This window comes from Lynx rufus, unplaced genomic scaffold (genome assembly GCF_022079265.1).
Source record: "Lynx rufus isolate CCGP_SWC_20201006 ecotype Redwood Valley unplaced genomic scaffold, mLynRuf1.p SCAF_2, whole genome shotgun sequence".
Classification (NCBI taxonomy): domain Eukaryota; kingdom Metazoa; phylum Chordata; class Mammalia; order Carnivora; family Felidae; genus Lynx; species Lynx rufus.
In genome coordinates, this window is record NW_025814834.1 from 122,382,915 (window position 1) to 122,408,277 (window position 25,363).

At 47.5% G+C, this 25,363-nt stretch overlaps 1 protein-coding gene across 1 annotated transcript in view; it reads right to left on the reverse strand.

Moving 5' to 3' along the window:
* The window catches only part of PTGFRN (prostaglandin F2 receptor inhibitor), an 83,863-nt gene that overhangs the window by 10,486 nt on the left and 48,014 nt on the right, over positions 1-25,363 (reverse strand). Inside the window, exons 4-6 of the mRNA XM_047082600.1 lie at positions 23,709-24,089; positions 10,779-11,204; positions 5,903-6,322 (exon numbers count right to left, since the gene is read on the reverse strand). Of these exons, the coding sequence (XP_046938556.1) occupies positions 5,903-6,322; positions 10,779-11,204; positions 23,709-24,089 (1,227 nt within the window). The remainder of the gene's footprint in view (positions 1-5,902; positions 6,323-10,778; positions 11,205-23,708; positions 24,090-25,363) is intronic.

Genomic DNA, 25,363 nt, shown 5'->3' on the forward strand with positions numbered 1-25,363 from the left:
AACCCGCAAAGGAAGACTTACCAATTTGGACAAATTTCACTTTCGTTTCTTTGTATGTCCAAAGAAAACCCAAAATGCCTTGTAGGTCACAAGTTATGGTTGTCATTTCCCCTAGCGGCTACGGCTGTGGGAACAACGGAGCACTTGTGCTATGGCTCACGATGCAGACAAGGGTCTGGGAAAAGGCTTCATTGTGATATATAAACGGCGGTGCACTTCCTTCTAATGAAATCAACAACTTGCTGTTAATATGGGTCTTTATGCCAGCCTTGGAAATATTTTTATTATGGTCAATTTCTGTGGTAGTGCTGTTTTTGTGAGGGAATTTGGTTAACTTCACAGACGACAGACGTCGGCACAGAGAATGTAAGTGAACAATCAGAGTCACTAGATGTCCCCCGATTCCTAGTCTGCAGAGAGTAAGCACATGGACCACTTAGTTTTTAAATACAAACACCGACAGGACCATGTTCCAACTCCAGCCCTAAAAAAAAGGTTATAAACAGCAGTGTTTTTGTGAAAGCCCAAACTGCAGGCCACCCACATGTCCATCAATAGGGTAATGGTTAACTAAATTTTCTAGGAGGTGTAGTCATTAAAGTTGTTATTTACCTAGAATTCGTTTTAACATGAAAAATACGTATCTTATAAGGTTAAGGCGGGAAAGCAGATCATGAAAATGTATATACGGCCTGAAGTCACAGTCATGAAGAAAACACGGAAGAGAAGATTTCTAGGAAGACAGACAACACCAATTAACAAGGTCTGGTAGGTTATGGGTAATTCTTTTCCTTTTCTACTGTATCATATTTAAAGTTTTTTCTCTTTTAAGGAGAAGAGCTTTCGTATTATCCTTTTTGAAAGGCCAAAACCTTGAACACCATAACATTTAATCCATATTTCCCCCTGACACTTTGGGTCAGTGACATTCATGACTCAGCAGGGCCCCTTGGGAAACACTGTCCTCGTACCAAGAGGCAAGTACCCCCAAACCAGAGGATAGAAAGGTGGACACCAGGAAGGACCTCTTTGTCATATGGCTCTTATGGCGTGCTGCTGATTTTTAGGAAGCAAAGACTCTTCAATATCAAGTCAGTGCTTGCTGGCAGTCAATCGGGGTGAGGGCACTGTGCTGGAAGGATCTGATGGCAACTTCTCCTAACTCAACTGTGAACTGGCCATGACAACTGCATGGATTAAATACAATAAAAACCTCAGCCAGTCTAAGACCGAAGCCAGTCTTCAACCTTTTATCATTTTATCTGTTGTGCAGAGATTTAAAGAATTGAGAAATAGATTCAATACCCATTCCTCACCCAGGAATAAAAAGATCTTATGTCTCCCTTCTTTCCCATAACAATTTGAGAGAAACAGCAAATAACAAATGTAAAACAAGATGGAATAAACTCCTATGGAGAGTAAAACAGATACATGAATGAAACACAAAGACCACATAATCCTCTGAATATCAATAGATACAGAGTAAGTATTTGACAACATTCACCATCTCTCATGGTAAAAACAAACAAGCAAACAAAAACAAACAAAAAAAACCACTCACCAAACCAGTAATGAAGGGAAACTTCCCCAACTCAATAAAGGGCATCTATGAAAAACCCACAGTTACAATGATTCTTAATGGTAAAAAACTGCAAACTTTCCCCGTAAGATCAGGAACCACACAAGGATATCCTCTCGTGCCACTACCATTCAACATTGTACTAGAGATGCTAGCCAGGGCAATTAGGCAAGAAGAAGAATTAGAAGGCATTCAGTTTGGAAAGGAAAAATTAAAATTGTCTTTATTCACAGATGCCATTTCATTGTATTTAAAACAGTCCAAGGAATCAACCAAAAAAAAAACAAAAAAACCAATTAAAACTAATAATAAGCCCAACAAGGTTACAGAGTCTGACATCAATATGAAAGGTTGCAGAACCTGACATCGATATACAAAAATCAGTTGTGTTTCTTTCTATACACTTGTAACGAATAAACAGAAAAGGAAATTAAGAGAGCCATCCCAGGGGTGCCTGGGTGGCTCAGTCGGTAGAGCGTCCAACTCTTGATTTTGGCTCAGGTCATGATCTGCTGGTTCGTGGGCTCCTGCTCCATGTCGGACTCTGTGCTGACAGCATGGAACCTGCTTGGGATTTTCTTTCTCCCTTTCTCCCTCTCTCCCTCCCTCCCTCTAAATAAATAAATAAATAAATAAATAAATAAATAAATAAATAAATAGCAATTCCATTTACAATAGCATCAAAAAATAAAATAAAATACTTAGGATAAATTTAATGAAAGAAGTTCAAGATTTGTATGCTGACAACTATAAAATATCACTGACAGAAATTAAAGAAGGCCCAAATAAATAAAAAGATGTACCATGTTCATGGATTGGAAGGCAATACTGTTATATGGCAATCTCTCCAAACTGATCTACAGATTCAACAGAAGTCCTATCAAAGTCCCAGCTGTCATTTTTGCAGACATTAATGGGTGATCCTAAAATTCATACAGATATGAAGGGACCTAGAAAAGCCAAAACAATCTTGAAAAAGAACAAAGTTGGGAAGGCTCATATTTCTTGATTTCAAAACTTACCTCACAGCTCAGTAATCAAACAATGTGGTACTGGTATAGGAATAGACATACAAAGCAATGTTATAGAACTGAGAGTCTAAAACAACCCTTACACTTATGGGTAAATGATTCTTGACAAGTGTGCCAAGACAAGTCAAGGGGGAAAGAAGAGGCTATTCAACAGATGGTGCAAGAACAGCTGGTTCTTCACATGTAACAAGGCAAAACTGAATCCCTTCCCCTGCCACACACAAAAATTAACTAAAATGGATCATAGCCCTAAATGTTAAGAGTTGAAACGTAAAACTGTCAGAAGAAAACAGAACCATAAATCTTCACAACCTTGGATCAGGAAATTGTTACCTGGACAAGACACCAAAAACATAAACAAAAAAAGAAAAAACTAAATTGGACTTCATCAAAATTAAAAGGTTGCATGCTTCAAGGGATACCATCAACAAAGTGAAAAGACTACCCACAGACGGGGAGAAGGTATTTTTAAACAATGTATCTGTGAAGGGGCTTGTATCCAGACCATATGAAAAACTCAACTAACCAATGATAAAAACATAAATAACTCAATTTAAAAATGAGTAAACAATCTGAACAGACATTTCTCCAGAGAAGATACACATATGACCAATAACTCCACGAAAGGATGCCTAACATCAACAGTCATTGGGGAAATGCAAATTAAAGCCACAATAAAATACTACTTCACACACCCACCAGGTTGGCTCTTCTAGAAAAGATGGAGAATACCAGGGTTGGTGAGGATGCGCAACACTTAGAACCGTCACACGTTGCCGGTGGGAATATAAAACTGAGCGGCTGCTTTGGAAAACAAACATGGCAGTTCCTCAGAGTTAAAGAGAGCTACCATATGACCCAGCATCACTCCTCGGTGAGAAATGAACCCTCGTGTCCATCCAAAATCTTGTACACTAATGTTTATGCCAGCATGATTCACAGTAGCCGAAGAGTGGAAACAACTTAATGTCCATCAACAGACGAATGGATAAACGAAATGTGGGACGTCCACACAATGGAATACTATTCAGCCACGAAAAGGAATGAAGCAGTGGCACACGCCCTAACACGGACGCTTGAAAACATCATGTAAAATGAAAGAAGCCAGGCACAAATGTCCACATATGTGATTCAATTTATGTGAAATGTCCAGAGGAGGCAACTCTACAGAGACAGAAAGATTAGTGGCTGCGGGGGGCTGGGGGTGGGGGTGGGGAGTACTAATGAGTCGAGTTTCTTTCTGGAGCGATGAAAAATTCTGGAAGAGATTGTGGACGGTTGCACAACTCTGTGAATATACTAAAAACTACTCAATTGTACAGTTCACATGGGTGACTTTTCCAATGTGTTAACTGTAATTCAATAAAGCTATTATTAAAAAAACAAACAAGCAAATACACAACAAAAGAAACTTGTGCTTTCTCTGCTCTTTCCAAATCTCAGGGTTTAAATCAATATTTCCTCTTCAGTAACCTAAAGGTTAACGGATTAGAAGATGCCAGAAGACAATTTTTTTAAGTTTTTTTTTAATTTATTTTGAGAGAGTGACAGAGAGAGAGAATGAATCCCAAGTAGGCTCCATACTGTCAGCTATCAACACAGCGTCTGATGTCAACACAGGGCTCAAACTCAGGAACCATGAGATCATTGGCTAACGTAAAGTGAGCCAAAATCAAGAGTCAGATGCTTAACCAACTGAGCCACCCAGGTGCCCCAAGATAATTTCATTATAGTATTAAAGTTTATGTTAATACAAAATAATACTAAAAAAAAAAAACTTTAACAGAAAAAAATAAACTTTAAGGTCTAGTTTACTTTTAATATAAAAGGTAATCATTTAATTCAACAAATATCTCGTATTCACTATGCTGATTCAATTAACACTTGAATTTTTACAGATGAGTATAAATGTACACGTTCAGAAATTTCTCCCTGGGATCCATGGGAGATTGACTGAAAATATTCAACATTAAACTCACAAATGATGATCGTTCACCTTGATATCCTAAACAAAACTGGGGATCAAACACTTTTAACTGACCTACCTACCAAAATGCACACACATAGGCAGAGATTTCAGAAGAGCCTCATGAATTACACAGATGAAAAAGAAACATTTCTCTATGTATCCATGCCATTAAAAAAAAAAAAAAAAGTGGACCTTTCCGCCTTACAGGCATAAAAACATTCTACTTAACCAAAGATAAAATCAAGTCGGAAATAGATACAAAAATGCCCTTGTTTTAACATGAACACCACCAATAACTATTCCTAATGAACCGGTGACAGGTACATTCATTCATCCATACCACCACAGCTCTGGTAACTCGATTAACTGACGGGAAATCTTTCTCCAGTCCCAAAGCAAGGGGAGGCATAAGGTCAGAAGCTCACCCCCTACGGGGAAATACTGCTCTGTAAGTTGGACCAAAACTAGTGCCCATCACCTTCAGTCCTGGGGACCCCTAAAGACCCACTAAAGAGTTAAAGCTATGGGGCTGGATGCCACAGGGGTCTTGGCCCTGAACCTTGCACTTCTGGCAAGCCATTTACAACGCCTCTGGGGGTTCAGCTCCCTCTTCTCTTTGTTCTCCACCATGTTCTCTAAAGGATCTAAAATAGCTGAGTTTGGGTTCATCTATTTTAAAAAAAAAAAAAAAAGGTAGTTTTTACACACAAAAACTGATACACGAATGTTCACAAGGATTATTCGCAATGGTCCAGGAACTAGAAAACACCCGAATGGCCACAGGCTGATAAACAGACAAACAAAATGTCGTGTCTCTGCACACTGGAGTATTATTCAGCCATAAAAATGGATGAATTACTGATACATGCTACAACATGGATATCCTTGAGGGCACTGTTTAATAATTAAGAATACAGGCAAACAAAAAACAGAAAACCCTATGTTAAGGTGGAAAAAAAAAAAAAAAGACATGAAGACCATATATTATATTCCATTAACGTAAAGTGTCCAGAACGGGTACGTGTATAGAGACAGAAAGAAGGGGAGTGCTTGCTGGGAGGCTAGGGATTGAAGGGTGTCGGCGGAGGGGTACAGGATTTCTGCAGGCGTATGAGGAAAATGTTCTCCAATCGACTGTGGTGATGGCTGCACAACTGTGACTGTCCTCAAAGCCACTGAATTATGCCCTCTGAATGGGTAAACTATATGGCACATGAATCACACCTCAATAAAGAAAGCCATTCAAAAAAAAAGTAAGCCACTGGATCAAGATCCTAGGGTCTCTCTAGTTCAGTGTGTGGTTCAACAGGGCTCCCTACTCACCAGCAGTCTGGAAGTCGATCTCAATAGGGTTGGACAGACTGGTTGCTGCTTCTCGCCACAGGCTGCCCCGGACAGGAGACCAGGCTGTCACCACGCAGCGGTACAGCCCTGCATCCGACACCTGAGTCTGGTACATTCGATAACGAAACTCATCTTCCTGCACCTTCTCTAGCACAACGCCATCCACCCGCGATGCGTCTGTCCAGTTCTCCAGCTTCACCACGGAATCCTGGTCCAGGGAGATGATGTACTTGGTTTCATTGGGGCTGGAGAGGTCCCCAACAGGCTTCTCAGCGGTGATGAGAACAGAGTAGCGCGGCGACTTAATATTCTTGGAAGACACTTTGCACGTCATCTCAAATGTATTTCCTGCAGCAAAGAAAGGCTTTGGCTGCCTTGCCTTCACCACAAGCACGGAATCTGGAACGAAGCACCAGAAAGAGGTGATTTCCAACAAGGCTGGTTAAAATGGACGTACGTCTGAGAGCACAATGACGGGGGAATTGGAATTTAGGCGCAAACTGCCGCACGACAGCACTTAAGAAAATCCGGAAGCCCGGAAAGAAAACCACACGGATCTGGAAGCAGGCTACAGGCCACCATGCTGGATGAAGCAGAAGAGTCTGGAACGATTTGGTGGGCGTGAGGGAATCTGGGAGACTTGCGGTGCCCTCAAGGACAGGAGGCAGAGCTCACGCTTAGAGGACGGGAGGAGACGTGGTTGAACCCATCACCCAAGGGGGACTCTAGGCCATGCCAGTTGCCTGCCCTCCCCTGAGGTTCTGCTGGGTGAGGGAGAGTCTGCTGGGAGGGACAGAGCAAGGGAGAAATGGGTTCTTTCTGTTTCATCATATGATGCTCTCGGTCAGAATGGGTTATTACTCAAGTGACGGAAACATGCACCTGTAGCTCTAGTCCTTCCCACAGAGACACTGTTTTAACATTTTGGGCGAGTGTCCATGGCTACACTAACTTTACGTTTAAGCACATTACTCCCTGCTTCTCTGTGAAAACAGAAATCCCTAAGCATATACACATTAGGAGTCATCTATATTATGACAGCTGAATGTCAGGCACGCGGAAGGTACTTCAACATTGGTTGAATGGATGAATAAATGAATTAAACATATTCTTTTCATCCTTTAATAAGATTATTAATTCTATAATCTGCCTAGCTAAAAACTGAAATTTTTATATTGGGTTTTTGCAGGAGCACCAAACCTATTAGGCAGAACACGTGTGTTATATAGTGTCTGTCCGGTGTCACTGGTTCCTGAGGTCCCACGGAGCCACCCACATTCTTTCTTGGTTCTCCCATGAGTTTGGTAATCCACTGATTAATTACCCAAGTACTTAGAGCCTCCCATATTCCAGGCACTGGCGATGCCACGGTAAACAAAGAATGCCTTATATGCTAGCAGGGGAAGAGGAACAAAATAAGTAAAATATACAGTATGGTTAGCGGGGGATCACGTGTGAGAAAATGAAGACGAGCCAGCAAAGGAGGTGGAGAAGGAAGAGCTGTGAGGTAGGAGGGAAGCCTAGGGAGGACACTGTCCCACAGCCAAGGGAAGACCAGAGAGGACGGTGTCCCACGGCCAAGGAAAAACCGAAGTACTTCTGGGAGGAGGGAATGATCACCGGCACTAAATCCTAAGTCAAGTAGGACAGCCAACAACTGGATTGTGCAGTAAGTCAATCACTAGCGATCTTAACATGAGGACCGGGGACAAAAGCCTGATCAGGGCAGGTGCCAGAAGGAACAGGAAAAAAGGAACTGGAGACACCCAGTACAGACAAATCAAATGCTTTGGCTATAAAACGAAAGAAAGAGCAGTGAGTGGGGGCCAAGGGGCTTGGGGAACGGAAAGATGGAGGGTGAAGTGAGATCAAAATTACTCTATAGGGGCACCTGGGTGACACAGTTAAGCATTTAACTCTTGATTTCGGCTCAGGTCATGATCTCACAGTTTGTGGGTTCAAGCCCCAGAGTCAGGCTCCACACTAAGCATGGAGTCTGCTTGGGATTCATTCCTCTCTCTCTCTCTTTCTCTCTCTCTCTCTCTCTTTCTCTCTGTGTCTCTCTCTGCCCCTCCCCTGCACATGCACATGCATGCATGCTCTCTCTCTCTCAAAATAAATACATAAACTTAAAAAAAAATTCCTTTAAAGGGACCTCTGGGTGGCTCAGTTGGTTAAGCATCCCACTTCAGCTCAGGTCACGATCTCATGGTTCGTGAGTTCAAGCCCCACGTGGAGCTTTGTGCTGACAGCGTGGAGCCTGCTTCGGAACCTGTCTCCCTCTCTGTCTTCTCCTCCCCCCTCCCCCCCCCTCCACTGCCACTCTCAAAAATAAATATTAAAAAAGTTACTTCATAAAATACAAAAGTAAAAGACAAGAGGTCTAACGGTACGTTTATAGGTCAACAGGAAAGGGCTGGAAATTGTAGTAATGTTGACAACAGAAGAGGGGGGAGCCATATGCCTGACCGGTGGGAGAAGCTGCCCTTTGCTAGGACCTGGGCTGGGGGCGAGCGTGGGGAAATTCTCCTCTGATGGCTTCTGCTTCTTTAGGGCAAGAGAAAGCAGGGCAAACAGCTGAGGGTAAGGCTGGGAGAGGAGGATTTCAGAGAAGGTGGTATGCAATAATCACTGTGGAGAGGAGGGAAGTGAACAGATTAGGGAAATGCAGAATGATTGCCAGGCAGCGTTGAGAGCTCGGTTGCCATAAACGATCTGAGATTTAAAGAGAAGCCAGCCCACACGTTTAAATGCTTCTGTCCAATGACAAATGCAGGTAGGGGGGAGAGCAGGCGGCTTTGAACTGGCCCGTGGTTAGGTCAGAGCACCATGCAAAACCAGAGCAGGGCAAAAGGGAGCTCAGCGTGCAAGGGGGCGGTGACGGCTGGCCGGGAATCTAAGCAAGGTGACTGCACATCTACCCTCTCCCTTCCACCCCCGGACATACCTCAGAATGAAAGCAGGGGCTATTAAAAAATGGGCAGGGGCACCTGGGTGGCTCAGTCGGTGAAGTGTCTGACCTCAGCTCAGGTCATGATCTCACAGTCCGTGAGTTCGAGCCCCGCGTCAGGCTCTGTGCTGACAGCTCGGAGCCTGGAGCCGGCTTCGGATTCTGTGTCTCCCTCTCTCTCTGCCCCTTCCCTGCTTATGCTCTCTCTCTGTCTCAAAAATTAAAAAAAAAAAAAGATGACACAGGGCAATAGGTGTAGACTGGACTGCCCTTGACAAGTGGTGCTATGACAGGAGAGAGAAATGAAGGCCAGTACATACAAGGTCATGGACTGCCGGTCCGGTAGGATTAAAGGGCTGATGCGGGAGTACTGGTGGGAAGAAACGGAAGGTGTGTTTATTGAACAGAATGTCTGGAATGGAGGACGCAGAAGGTTTTTGGTGATCACAACTCAGACGGTCTAGTGTAGGGTGTGAACGTGGGAGAAAATGACCAAGCCACACAGAGGACACGATGACTCGGGAGGAGGGCAGGGGACTGAGACAGAAAGGTTCATCTTCACCAGGCTTTTCCACCCTGGCCACATAGGAGAAGTGGCTTGGCAGCATTTAAAAATTCCAAAGCCCAGGCTGCATATACCCTCAGGCCAATTAAGACAGGACCCCTTGGGGGACTTAAGTATCAGGGTGGTTTTTTTTTAATGTTTATTTATTTTTGACGAAGAGAGAGACAGAGACAGAGCATGAGTGGGGGAGGGGCAGAGAGCGGGAGACAGAATCCGAAGCAGGTTCCAGGCTCCGAGCTGTCAGCACAGACAGCGGGGCTCAAACTCACGGACCGCGAGATCATGACCTGAGCCGAAGTCGGACGCTTCAACGACTGAGCCACCCAGGCGTCCCAGGCATCAGGGTTTTTTGGAAGCTCCGCGGGTGTTTGCAATGTGCATCCAAAGTGTGGGCCAGCACTGTACGCAGAGAGAAGCTAGCAAGTCAGTAAGAGGACTGGAGGGTGTGGCCGTGAAACAAAAGTGCCTCCCTTCCCAGAAGGAATGAGGACCAGGAGTCCAATGAAGGGGTGGCATGAGCTGATGAATAGGCCCTGCTGTAGAAGGAGCGTGGGGAGGAAACCCCTCTACTCAGGAGACCCCAGGGGAAACGGCGGCCTCAGGGGACAGAGCGAGGCTGGTCATGTTTCAGGTGGGAAGAGAAAGGAATGTTCCAAGCTGAGCTTCAGGCAACAGGAGATCCCACGGAGTCCGAGAGGGTCCTGTTTGGGTTTGGGGGGGCGTGTAGTACGGAGGGGGTGGCAACCAGTCAACTGAGGTGTGTCGAAAGGCATGTGGTACGTAACACCTCGGGCACGAGGGGGACCTAGGAAGCCTGGGCTCCCTGCAGTGAAGGACTTGATGAGTCGGGCGTCCCAAGGCAGACAAAATTGCTTCCCTCAAGTTCTTGTCACCTCTCCCCAGAAACAATCTCTCTGAATGGATGACTGACGCCTCAGGGGCAGGTGCAGTGGCCCGTGGCTGCCCTTTCATCTGTGGCACCGCAAACGTGCCTGCATCCAGCAGGAACTCGCAGACACGAACCCACCCCAAACACCCCAGACCACCCAGCAGAGCAAATGTCAAGAGCGGAGCCCCTCCACACTGCGGGCACCTACGAGATGAGCGTCTACCACCCACCCAGCCCCAGCTCTCTCCCCGGGACTGAGCCTCCTCGAGCATCAGCCTCTTGAAGGGGTTCACGCTGTTGATAAATGCAGTAGTCGCTCGAGTTTGCATTCTCTGGGCTTCCTGGCAGCAAGGGAGCCTGCAGGTGGGCCAGGCACGTAAAAACGCGCAGTGGGATGACCCGGGCCCGAACGAGAAAACGGACCGTCCCTGAACAAGACTAACGCGCCTACCTTCCGATGCCCAAAATATGTTGACGGGTTTGGAGAAGACGTCCTTGCTCTTGACCCAGCTGTCGTTACGCTGTTTGGTCCATGCGGACACAGCACAGTAATAACTGCCTCGGTCTTCCTCTGTGGTCCTTTGGATTCGGAAACTGAACGTGTCCGTACGCTCCTTAGAAAAAATGAAGTCTCCGTCCTGGGCCCGCTGCTTGCTCCGGTCTCCGTACTTCAGCGTCCAGTCCCCGTTCATGACTGCAAGCAGCTCGCTGGCCACCAGGTCATCGCTGCGCCGGTTCACCCTGTAGTACCAGGACACCGTGAAACGGATGCTGGCCTGCAAGCTCTTCATGTCCACTATGCGGCACTCCAGCTCCGTGAGGTCGTCTGAAAACTCGGGGACCTTAGAAGCATTCAGGTACACCTGATAGTCTGGTTCTGAACGAGGGGGAGAGGGAGAGAGGTGGGGGGAAGGGGCAGGATAAATAAAACCAGACAGCAACATACTAAGAATTAGCAAAAAGAACGAGACAAGCGCTACTCCCGTCCTGACCGTCAAATGCCCATCCTACCGACCACAGTGAAGGGAATCAAAGTCTTTGCGCTGGAGAGGAAGGATCTAGAAAGAGTCAGTTCCTGCAAAACTTGTACAACGCTGCCACCCGGGAAACCTCCCAAGGCCAGAAGCCAAATAAATGCCTGTAATCAGAGTCCTGACCTTTCCATAGGCTCGGGGGCTGTGTCAGTTACCCCAGCAGGTCGGTCTTCCGTGAGGGAGCCGAGGGGCTCAGTGCTCATGCTCTACCGAGGTTTTGCCTGGTAAAGCCAGCCTGCCAGGCTGTGCCGACAGAGCTCCAAAGCCCCCGCTGGAGCAGCACGGGAAAACCCCATCCCAGAGTGCATTCCAGCACTCGAGGCCGATCCCCACCCTGGCCTGGTTCCTGCCACCCTTGGCCAGGCTCCAAAGGCAAGGCCCTCAGGTCACCATTCGTCCTGCAGATTCTCATCCTCACTTTCCTGGTCCTCTGACTTTTTTCCGCTCAGTGTGTTCAGTAGTCAGTACAGCCTCCCCACACGACACTGTCTTCGCTGCCCCACGTGACTCTCCCACATAGTTCCCGCACACGGGAGAGCAGAGCGGGCTCTCTTGGGACCACGCCACTTCCCTGCCAGGTGCACGTTCTGCCGGGGGTGGGAGGGAAGCCAGCGCCCTCCTGGCGTCCCCTGACTGCCGTCACAGCCCTCTCACTTTTATTCTCCCCTCATGTGAAAACCCTCCTTCCTCGGAGGTTCACTGCACCCATCTCATCCATTTTTACCACTCCATGTTTCTGTCTCTGCTGTCCCCAAGGCCTTCCTCCACACTTGCCAAGGAACTGGCATTAGAACCTCTCTGTGGCCTTCCACCCCCTCCTCGGGTCATTCTCAACGATCTGAGGTTCTCCAGCCCCCACACCGTGTCACACCACTGTGGTCACCTGCTGGCAGTGGCCGTCTCCTCCTGACCGCCCTGCAAACTTCCACTCATCCTTCACTGTACCCTCCTCTGTGTCCGCCTTCGGGGTCCCCAGAGTGTGGCACCCTTTCTCCCTGCTCCCATAAGCCGTGGAGGTACGCTCGTACAGCAGCGTCCCTGTTATTACCGTTGAAGATCTCCTCCCCAAGTGCCAGATACACAGCCTTGTATGCAGCGGGCACTCAATCAATGTGTGCTGCCTGGCTTTTACAGAAAGTCACATTCTTCTCTTGTGGCATATGGTCCGCCAGGAGAAAACTAATTCTCCCTAAAGGGAACTTTCCATCTGCTACGGCGATCTTTATTCCCATCGCCCCAAACAGTTTAGTTTTATTTAACGTTGCTTTTATTGATGACTCATTCAGATTATAAACTGCTGAGGTCAAGGAACTGTTCTGTGATTTACACCTCTAATAAAATGTGTAACATCATGACTTCTCCAAGAATGATTCAGTGGCCAGGAAATGGAAAGAACGCAAAATCCTAACGCCTTCAAATGGCATCTTCACAAGCATTTCATTGCAAGTGGGGGTAGGCCCTGTGGCATATATAGTTAAACCAAGGGGACCTGGCCCACCAACGGGAGCACGCCGTGCCGTGGGGTGGAGGTTACAGAAACAGCATGGGCTGCCAGCACGCCACGCTGCCTCCTCATCGGACAGGTGAATGTGCTAGAGTCGCACAGCTGGGGGGTGTCCTGCCTCCTGGGCACAGGGCCGGCACCCCACGCTGCCTCGGCAATGACACCGCCTGTGGAATAAATACCACCCAAATGCCTTTACACCGTCCCGTGCCTAAGACCTTCCCAGATTACCCTACATCCCAGGCTTCAGATCCTTTCCTCCTGGCAGACTTTGCCAGAGCTACCTGAGCGCAGAGAGGACAACCAGGTTCCTCTCGCGCGGCAAGGACAGCAGTGGACTGGCTGGGCGCATGGCAAGATCGCACTGCTCTGTCAGGACTGACCTGGAGAGCCACACCAAGAGTGCTCGTGACACGGCAGGAGAAGCCACTGCCATGCACGGATCCCACCCCCATTACGAGCAGAACACGAAGACCCTTCATGTAGTTCCATGTTAACCAGAACAACAAACTGAGGCAGTAAAGGGCAGTGGTGAAGAGCCAGGGATCCGGAGGCAGACCGTTCGAATCCTGGCTTGGCCATCTACTTGCTGTGCACTTGGGCAGACTACTTAACCTCTCTGGTGCCTCACCTATAAAAATAGAGATAGTAGCAGTTACTGGCTCGCAATGCTGCTTGTGAGGACTAAGAGTTAAACTATACAGGCTGCACGCGGCTGGCTCTGTCGGTAGAGCGTGTGACTCTTGATCTCAGGGTTGTTAAGTTCGAGCCCCACGTTGGGTATAGAGATCATTTAAAAATAAAATGTTTTTTGGGGCGCCTGGGTGGCGCAGTCGGTTAAGCGTCCGACTTCAGCCAGGTCACGATCTCGCGGTCCGGGAGTTCGAGCCCCGCGTCAGGCTCTGGGCTGATGGCTCAGAGCCTGGAGCCTGTTTCCGATTCTGTGTCTCCCTCTCTCTCTGCCCCTCCCCCGTTCATGCTCTGTCTCTCTCTGTCCCAAAAATAAATAAACGTTGAAAAAAAAAAAAATTAAAAATAAAATGTTTTTTAAAAAAGGAGTTAAAATATACACAAAAGTGCTTACACTGGTGCCTGGCACGTGTGTGTATGCTTATGCACACACACATATACGTATATATACGGGCACACGTGCATATTGGCGAACTACCATTCACCATTCCCAGCTCATATCTGAGGAAGCAGAGCTTTAAAGAGGTCAGTCACGTGCCCATATAGCTCCAAAGTGGGATCTGAACCCAGGGCCATACCCTTTCTAACGCCTTTCAAGGACAGCCTCGCCTCCCGGATGAACCACGTTCCATCTTCGAAACTATTTTCTCACTCCCACTGACTGGCACAATGACCTGTAGCATCACAGGATGTCGTGCCTGGCAACAACACTGGTATGGCATCATCACCAGGAACCTCACCCACAGAGGCAGCTCCCCTCCACGTGCCGTCACCTAAGCCTGGATGACCAGCACCACCCAAATGGCCGAGAAGCAAGCTGTCGGATTTTCTTCTGTTTCCTTAGCAGTCACCAGCTCTTAAAAATAAGCCCTTCAGGGGGCACCTGGGGGGCTCAGTCGGTTAAGCGTCCGACTTCGGCTCAGGTCATGATCTTACGGTTCGTGGGTTCGAGCCCCGCGTCGGGCTCTGTGCTGACAGCTCAGCGCCTGGAGCCTGCTTCGGATTCTGTGTCTCCCTCTTTCTCTCTGCCCTTCCCATTCACGCTCTGTCTCTTTCTCTCAAAAATAGGCAAACTTAAAAAAAATTTTTTTTTAATTTTTTCAAATTAATGTTTTTAATGTTTGTTTATTTTTGAGAGAGAGACAGAGCATGAGTGGGGGAGAAGCAGAGAGAAAGGCAGACACAGAATCCAAAGCAGGCTCCAGGCTCCGAGCTGTCAGCACAGAGCCCGACGCGGGGGTTTGAACCCATGAACCGTGAGATCATGACCTGAGTTGAAGTTGGACGCCTAACTGACTGAGCACCCAGGCACCCCCCCCCCAAATATTTTTTTAAATAAGCCCTTCAGTCCTTGCTGGTTTACTTTCTTCCCCTGAGCATATTCCTCCAGAGGCATGCTGAAAATAAAGCTATTAAAATTACCATGAAAGACGGATGGTAGAGAAGCAGTAACATCTGTGGTCAGACCACAAGGCCCCCCCACAGCTCATTCCCTGGATACTGGAACCCAGCTGCTCCCCTGGGTTCCTCCTTAGGCTCAGACCCGAACACCAGCACAGAGCTGGCTTCTAGGCATCTCAGGTGGGTGTGTCCGTGGCATGGCCAGCGTACCACATTTGTACCATCACCTCGTTCCCCACCTGCCTCTGCCAATGCACACGCGCACAAACACGCATGCAAATATATAATACACACACATGCATGCAGGCACACACATGCACAAGCACATTCATACATGCATGCACACACATACGCACATTCATATATGCACACATGCTCACATATACAAGCACATTCATATGCTCACACAAAGCACACATTCATACATTACACACACACGTACACATTCATACGCATACGTACACACACTCATACATGCATGGACACACATATGCAAATACGCATTCATACACATACACACTCGTACACACACATGCACACATACATAAGCACACATTCACACACACTTGTACACATGCATGCACACGTATGTAAGCACACATTCATACACATACTCGTACACACACATGCACACATATGTAAGCACACATTCATACACACACACTCCTACACACGCACACACATACATAAGCACACGTTCATACACATACACACTTGTACACACACGCATGCACACACATACATAAGCACACGTTCATACACATGCACACTCATACACGCATGCACACACATACATAAGCACACGTTCACAAACACATGCACACCCATACGTAAGCACACACTCATACACACTCGCACATACGCGCGCGTGCACACACAGCTGACTCCCGCTCCAGACTCGGCCAGCTCTTCCTCCTAACTTCCCAATTACTGTTCCTGCTGCCACACCCACCATTTGCTCTCCAGGTCACCTCTGCTCAAGGCGTGTGCCGTGTCCGACTCTCCACTCCGAGGGGCCCTAAGCCTCACACTGCTCCCATTCCAGGACCTGCACACAGTAGGTGCTCTGGAAGTATCTGTGAACAAAAGTGGGAGCCTCATGAACACCGCCCTCATCCCGGCCCTCTCTGCCTCTGGCCGAGACTATTATAAGCAATCAACCCACCTCCAGGTGGACACAGGTATCAGGTCATCTGTACCGTAAACTTCTCACCTCCAGGGTGATGGGCACACTCCCCAGCCTGGCACACGAGGCTCTCATGAGTGTGAGTCTACCCCATTTATCTGGCCTCACCACCTGCTGCCTTCTTATATCTATTGTACATTCCCCTGGGGTGACACCTCTCCTCATTCCCTGACCTCCTCCCACATTTCCAGGCTTTCTACCTCCCTTCCTGCCGCTCCCTCTGCCTCGGCACCTGCGGCACCTGCGACACCTGCTCCGGTGGCTGTTGAAGAGACGACTGAACAGACTCCCCCGTTCCACTCCACACCCCACCCCCAAGTGAGTCAGTTTAAACCCGATGAATCCAAACACAGAGAAGGCAGAGCACTGCGGGGCTGCAGCATGTGAACGTCTAATTCAGCAGGACAGGAGATTCTCGTTGACTGGCTGATCTCCTTCTCTGTTAAGACTATATCTTAGGCCCCCCTACTGCAAAGACGAACAAAAACAAGTGGGTGCTCGGCTTGTGAACTTACAAGGCATAGGTTCCAGTGATTTAAAGGATGTTCAAAGGCCATGTGAACTACCCACCAGCCTTTCAGGCCGACTTTGGACTTGGACTCCTGGAGGAGGCATACACGGCCCCTCTATGTCAGAACAGCGGGAGTATAGGTGGGTTCTTCTTTCAGTTTTGTTTTGGCACACGGGTAGAAATTTTCCCTTTTTGTTGTTTTGCGATTTTAAACCTTGTTTGTGGAGAACTGTGCCCGTTCCTCGAACTCCATCATGCACATTCGTCTTCTGTATAGCCTTCTCTACTGACCAGAGAACGCCTACTTGGAATTCACCTGTCAAACCTCTGCTTCTTGTTCAACAAACCTTCACAGAGACCCAACACCCACCAGGCTCCCTGCTCTCCAAGCCTTTTATCTGAACACTGCCTTGAACTTTGATTATTATTATAGGTATGTCTTATGGACCTTCTGTACGTCGCTTCCCAGGGCCAGAGACCAGCTACCTAATTCCTCCTTCTGTGCCAGGCATGTAGTGCCTTGTACATAAATGATATTAAACCGTTTGCCGAATTGGAATAAATTTAATATTTTGCATAAAAATGCTCGTTTGTGGCATAAGCATTTCACTACTGATTTATCCTGCTTGATCTCATCAAGAAATCAGCTAAGAATGCAATGGTGGTTATGTTTAAAAACCTGCTTATCAGTTAAGGATGCACACGAAAGTACTTAATGGCAAAATGACATGATATCTGGGATATGCTTTAAATTCTACCAGAAAAAGTGTGTGTGTCTGTCTGTCTGCGGGAGGGAAGAGAGACAAAATACAATTAGCAAACTACTGGCAATTACTGAAGCTGATGGTTCTTTCCGCTTCTGCGTGAGTTTTTTTTACATTTATATTCCAAAAAGTTTTAAAAAATTAACAAACAACTCACCCACACTGTAAGCCCTTTCACAGAGTACAGAGACCAGACTAAGCACGACATCATCACTACTATTCTTAGAAACAAGGGTCTGCTCCCTAATCTGGCTCCACGAGGCTCTCTGCTCATATACACACCCCCACCCCCCCACCAAAGCTATAGTCTCTAATAGACTCTCCACCCCCTGCCCAAAGAAAGACTTGTTTTTTTCAATATATGTCATTGAACTCCCTTGTTACAACTTTCAAACACAATGAGAAGCTGTCACAAGCTCATTTGTTAAAGCAGGTAATTTGTGCCTACTGTGTGTAGGGCCTGCACTGGACGTTTTCACACAGATTGCCTCCTTTCCTCGAACAGGAATTACACACACACATAAGCACACGGCATCATAGCGGCCGGCATTTATTGAGGACTTTCCACACACCACACGCTGTGCCATATACATTTCCTCGCGTTCTTGCTTAATCTTAACAACCTTTGAATATAGGTACTATTTCCACGTACGTTTCCTAAATAGAAAAAAAAAAAAAAGCAAAACAAAACCCAGTGCCCAGAGGTGTGAAGTTGGAAGCCTCAGGTCTTGCACCGCGCATGTGAGCAGGATCCTGGCCTGGCTCCCCCACCAGGACCGAAGTGCCCAGCCTCCTTACATACCCGGTTGTGAACACTTTCTCAAAACCCACCAACATCCCAGAAGACGAGAGTGGCAATCACAGCCGAGGCACTAATCCCAAACTGTGTGTGACAGGGCCCAGCTCTAATACCCGCTCTGCAGCCTTGTTAACTTGGGAGAGCTAATCAGATGGGCAGGCTGCACGCACGAGTTAGAGGGAACGGGAGAGGGCGTGCCCCCGTGTCTGCCGATGCCAGTTCTGTTGCCTCGCACTGGGCAGGTACTACAGGGGCAGCGAACCGGCTGGCTAATTGTCAGAGTGGCTGCTCTCGCCATCTGCGTAACAATTACGTATTCTCTGAGGTTTAAACAGTTTATAAAAACCCGTTGTTTGGGGGAGACCCCCTACCCCACCTTACAGGACCATGATTGGGAGGTTGTTTTCAGCGTCAGCCACTTCAGAGAAGAAAGTAGCAACGTTTGGACCACCTCACGCAGTTTCCTCTCTTGCTTCATCCTCCTCGCCGATCCCAGAGAAGGAAGAGTGAACTGCCGGGTTTGGGGGGAGCAGGGGCAGGAAAGGGGCTGGGCGTGGTCAGCTCGACCCCCTCTCCTCGGGAGCAGCTGACTACGGGACCCACATCCTTAGTCCCTCCATGCCCTGAGACACACTCCCACGTCTTACTTGGTTAAGGACTTGGTGCGGAAGAGTACGTTATATATTGACCCTCCCTTCCAATAAATCCTCGTTATCGCCGCCAAGAGGATGTAGAGAGGACTCGAGCGCCAGTCACTGTGCTAAAAGCACTTCATAGGCAGCGTTCCACGGAAACCTAGAAAACCGAAGCCTCACAACCTTAGCAACGCACCCAAGATAACATGCCTAGAGAGCGGTGGAGCACATGCCCGCTCTCCAGCACCGGCCCACATGCTACTCTGCCTCCAGAGATAACCCCCGGACAGACAGCTGATAACAGTCGCCCATAAGTTCTGCAGATCTGAATCTTATCTCCTGTGGACGGCCCAGAACTCTGAAGTCTCTACCAAGTACTTAGCAGATTAGCAGCTCCCTTTAAAGGAAAATAATTACCTTCCTCGCTGGCACACGGCTGGAAGAGGGGACAGTCCTCTGGTGGGGAAGAATGCTAATCAGGTTCTTGGGACTGAAAAACCTGGCTCAGCTCTGCCTCCTCCTGTTCTTGTAGCCGAAACCCACGGAACGCCTACCAATTAACACCGCAGAGGTCTGGTACTTTGGGCAGACAGCTCAACCATAAACTGATTAGGATCCAACTCGTGCCAAAGACTCATTTCAGGCATCTGACTGCAGAGAGAGGTGGCCTGCTGTGTAGATCAACCAACCCTTCCTCCAGAGCCTCTCGTTTTAGCCATATACCAAATTGGGTCAACACAAAGCAACGTTTGTCCTCCATAGTAACAGCTTCTTACAGAAACTCCTTCACACACTTAAGATTTACGCCCTCAGCTTTTATAGAGTGGATATGAGAAACATCCATTTAAACAATCACTCAGAGCCTTTCATAAAGGAACAGTTGAAAGCACTGTCCATTATGTTCTCCGATGCCCTTCCATAAAAAAAAGCACATGATAAATTCAGTGCCAACAGAAAGTTTGGCTCCCTCTGTTTTCCTTCATCAGAGGTGAACTGTACAATCACATTTCTTCTTGCCCCAACTCTTCAAAACTTCAGAAGCAAATTCAGCACTCAAGTGGAGCTAACTAATGGATCCCAACCACCTTGCGATATCTATTCTTTGATTTGTTTCTCACCCCTTTTGATCTTGGTTTTATTTTTATATCTCCTGCTTTAAATCGGGCTTCATTTTGCAAGCCAACTTAAATCTTTTTTCTCTCCTTCAAAAGTAGGACACAAATCCTAAGTAAAAGAGGCTTTTTCTTACCCTCTACAAAACCATCACAGCCCTCCCGACTGCTTCAAGTGCTCTTGGACTCACCAGACCCATGCATCTCTGTCTGGTTAACACAATGGAACGTACGAGATGAGAAGACCCCAATCAGCTTCGACTCCCTCCTCTGCTCAGTGCACTAACCCCAAGCCATCAGGACAAGAACGGCCCAGCTTTTAAAACTTTATGCTTTACCATTTCAGGGGTAAAGCGGATTCCAAGAGCCCAGAATGTTTCTACATAAGATAATAATACTTGGGGGGCCCGGGTGGCTCAGCCAGTCAGGCGTCTGACTTTGGCTCAGGTCGTGATCTCGTGGTTCGTGAGTTCAAACCCCAGGTCAGGCTCTGTCCTGATAGCTTGGAGCCTGGAGCCCGCTTCGGATTTTGTATCTCCCTCACATTCTTTCTTTCTCAAAAATAAACATAAAAAAAAAAAAAAGATGACAATACTTGGAACAGACTTGACTCTGCGACATAATTCTCTATAAGCCATTCTAAACGTTTCTTTTGAAATAAAAGAAACAAGCACTCACCATTTGGTAGATTCTATTTTCCACACATGTCTGCAGTTATGTTTCCAAGCCTACATGCCCTTTTGGAATATGACCTTGCTCCTCTCTCATTAAGAAATGGGGTCCCAGGGCGCCTGGGTGACTCAGTCGGTTGAGCATCCGACTTCAGCTCAGGTCATGATCTCGCGGTTCATGAGTTCGAGCCCCGTGTCGGGCTCTGTGCTGACAGCTTGGAGCCTGGAGCCTGCTTCGGATTCTGTGTCTTCCTCTCTCTCTGCCCCTTCCCCACTCACGTGAGCTCTGTCTCTGTCTCTCAAAAGTGAATAAATGTTAAAAAAAAATTTTTTTTTTAAAGAAATGAATGCTGGAGAGTCCTTCCCTAAATCCTAACCCTCAAAATCATAACCAAAATAAAAATCAGTGGTTTTCAGATGGGAATAGGGCAGTACCTCACTCATGAGGTTATCGTGGGGATCAAATATTTAATGCACGTAAAGCCCTTAGCTCAGTGCCTGGTGTACAGTAAGTGTTTGATAAACGGTAATTATTATTTTTAACGTGTCAAGTAGCAAAACGGAAAGTTCTGTGTAACACCTGCCTAGGGAAGCAACTTTCGCAAGATGCAGTTTTGTGACAACATTCCATAGTCACATAATGTAAAATGACCTACATAAACAGAGTCCTTGGCACGTTGCCTGTCTTCCTATTTTTCTTGGACACCTCTCAGTCACCTCCAACAGCCCCCAAGGTGCATGCGGTAAGGTGTCCACATGCACGCACATACACGTCGTGTATCTAGAGATAATCATAGAGTGTCAGGCCAGGCCCATCCGTCTCTGGGCAGAGTCCAAAGGGGAGGTCCTGGAGAAAGGTCTGCTGCTGTACTCGTGCCCGACTCACCCCTGATAAGTGTCCCGGCAGCTGTAATGGAGTGAGTCACAGGCACGGGGAAGGAGGAGGTTTAAGAGGAAGAAAAAGAACACAGGCGGGGTTTCTACCACTTACACCCCCAGAAAGTTACCCTTCTGCACATATCTCTGTGCATTCTGGAAGCTGAACACGATTGCTTTCCTTGCAATTCTTGTTTTCCTATGCACATGCTTTAATACTCTCCATGTTTATCTATCCATTCGGCCAATGTTGCCCGAGTGCCCACCAAGTGCAGAGCGCCGCACAAGGTATGGGCGTTCTGCGAACCTTCCATCGGTCAGGGTAAAGCACGCTGATGACTTTCCTGACAGTGGTGCCGGCACTCTGCGGGCAAACAAACGGCTGGATCCTTGGGACAATAATGGAGCCTTTTCCCACCATTTAGTCTATTTCTTCTCACTCTCTGGAGGACGGGGCCACCAACAAATCCTTTCCAGTTAAAAGAGCCTATTCCCTCCCGGAGCAACCCTCCTGCTTTCTGACAGTCCCTGCATCTCCCCCAGGCGACGCCAGGATCAGTGCACCAGCACTTCAGAGAGGCCCTCACACTGGATTGCAGGCGGCGCTTTCTTAAAAAAAAAAAAAAAAAAGAAAAAAAAACCCCACCAGAGCTGTGATTCTAAGTTGGAGAGGAGGGGGGACCAGGAGTCAGCGCTGGGATTTGACGCACCATACAATGCACCAAGGATCAGAGCCGGGAGACAAATTCAGCTCCAGAGATGAAAAATCTTCTTTCGGTGCTGACAACATCTGTTTTATTTTGAAGGTTGCTAAGGAGAGTTCTAGCTGGGCCAACATTGTTCCAGTTCAGTACTTCATAGTGAGACTCTCGCACAGGGCTCAGACGGCAGGAATAAAAGCTCGCCAGATAAACCCTGCTCCTTTTACTGTGCAGATATCAAAGAATCACTTTGCTACCAGGGATGATTAACACCCTGCCTGGTCTCGCTCTGAATTGGCCATACCTTCTGCTCACACTCTTATTCCTCGTCCCCTCCCTGCCCCCTCTGTTCCCCACTTGCCGGCTCCCCCTCTCTGCCAATAAATTAGGAAGAAACAGACAGTGAACGTGCCACTGACCCGGGAGACTTTTGACACTGAGACGAGGAAGAGCTAAGTGTGGGATGGGGGTCATGGTGGGAGGGTACTTAGCATCAGACAATGGAGGAAATGATTTCCTGGCCTTTACAGATCTGGTTTACCTACTAACAATCACAGCAGAGCCCAATGCCTGCATCAGGGCTCAGAACAGCCATGGGATGGCGGAGAGATCAAGCTCAAAACAGAAGAGTCTGACAAGTGGGCCCGTCCCCACCTGTGTAATGGTGCACCCCGATCTCCGCTCGTCCCCAATCCTGCTTAAGCTTCTCTGTAATTAATTATAAGAGAGGAACAAAAATGAGGAAAGTCAGCCCTGGGTGGGGGCAAGCGTGTAGGAGAACAAGGGCCGGGGGAGATGAGAGTGGCAAAAAAAGACGAGGGCACGACAATTTCACATACGTGCGGAGTTGTTATAAAGTGAGGGTCAAGGTGGTCAACAGGTGAGAACCGCCCTGCCCCTCCAGCGGGGACTGGCAGCCAGTGAGAGGGCTCACCAGAAGAGCCTGGGGAGCAGGGAGACCCCTGCACTGAACTGGCAGCTGCAAATAAAATCATTTGGGGATTCCAGGGCATTCAGCAAAAAAAAAAAAAAAAAATGCATTCCATTAACTGAAGGAATTCTCTTTCTGCTCTGGGCTTTAGGAAGGCACCAGCTCCTGCCAGTGAGCACCTCAGAGTATAGGAAAAGGAAAGGGAGAATGGCAGTGCTCTTGCTCCAACAAAGATCCATTTCAAAGAGCCCTTCGGAGGGGCCGACCCTGCAAATCTTGACAACAAAAGGAAACTATATCCTCTCAAATGAGGGTATTGAGACAACCGAGGCCACATTATCCAAACATTGCCCTTGCCTGCCAGATTCTATTGCAGCCTGCTTTGCCCCTCCTTCCCCCCACCTTGGGATCTAGCCAGGCTAAAGTATGCTGGTCCCGATGTAAAGAATGCCAAGATCACGCAAAAGGCACAGTGCTCTAACTCATCCGGATATCCTAGGGAAGGGAGGGAGCCAGCAAGGCTAAGAGCCACCCCGTCCCCGCCCCCCCCCCCACCAGGCACTCACCTAGCCAGGTCACATCCACACTGGCTGGGGCAGACCTGGCCTCTGCCACCTTGTGCCAGCTCCTGTTGTGTCCGGGTGCCCAGAGCGCCACGTGGCAGAAATAGTAGCCGGAGTTTTCCTTGCTAACGTCTCGAACCAGTAAATGGTAGGAGCGTGCATCCACGTGACTCAGGGCCACGTGAGGAGAGCTGTGCACCAGGGAATCCCGGTCCAGCCGTGCCAGCACGGGGGCGCCAGGCCAAGCACCATCAGGCGTCCTGCTGAAGTACCATGTCACCTCGGGTCGGACGTCATCTGCTCGGTCGGTTGTGATGTTGCAGGTCAGGTCCAACCCCTTTCCTTCAGCCACAGACACATTCCTGGCCACAGCCACTCGAAGAACTTGAAAATGAAAAAAAAAAAAAAAAAAAAACCCATCTAGATAAACAGGGTTATGTTTGCCCCTCCCTGCTTTAGATCCTATTTATTTATTTATTTATTTATTTATTTATTTATTTATTTATTTTAATGTTTATTTTGAGACCCAGAGTGCATGTGCAAGACAGGTAAGGGCAGAGAGAGGCGGGGAAGAGAGGATCCCAGCCAGACTCTGGCTGATGGCACAGAGTCCAATGTGTGGCCTGAACTCACAAACCACGAGATCATGACCTGAGCCCAAGTCGGATGCTCAACCGGCTGAGCCACCCATGTGCTCCTAGATCCTCCTCTCCTTTTATCTTATTTATGGCATTAAAGTCAGAAGGCTCTGTGCAATTGTAAGTGTGTGAGAAATATTTACTGAATAAATTAAGGAACTATAACTCGTTTCTTTTCATTCCACGAAAATACTAACAGCAGCAAACACTAATACACTTACTATGTGCCAGGCACTATTCTGAGTGCCTTGTAAATACTAACCTTCAAAACAACCCTAGGAGGTAAGTACTAGCATTGTCTCCCTTTTACTGACAAGGAAACTGAAGCACAGAGAAGTTAAGTAAGTTGCCCAAGGTCACACAGGCGACCGTTTGAAAAGAAGTCGGAACATCGCAAAACTACAATTATAGTTTCACCATGTGCGTGATAAAACTTGGGTGCTTCTACAGACAGCTCAGTTCTGACTGGCTGACGTAACTAGTTTGGGACTAGGGCCTTGGGGTTGGAGGCTGGCAGGCAGGAGGTAAGGGTGGAAACATCTTCTGGGCACAACAGGAGAAAATCCTAAACAGAAGGACCAGGAAAGTGAAACCAGACAATATGCCTTCATGAGTCAAGTCTTCAAAATGCAATGTACTTAGAGCATCACATATTCTGTTAGACACGCCCACCTTAAAGTCAATCATAAAGCATATATTCTGAAACTTTGCAAAACGCCATGACTTTTGAACTCTCCACACCACTGCCTTCTCGCATGAGTGTGGATGATTAAAAGTAGACTATATTTAGATGAAGCATTGAAGTATTTGGTGTCACAGTCTCTAGACAGATCTGGTTTCAGCATTCCCCTGTCAAAGCTTTTTACATGGAAACGTTTTACTTTATTCGAGCGTTGTTTGTTTGTTTTTTTTTTTTTTTTTAAAGAAGTTGAACATCTGTAATCAGAGTAGAAAAACATTCAATTCGTGGTAATGCTCTGGGAACAACTGCTTAAATGAGAAATAGCTAACGTCTCCCAG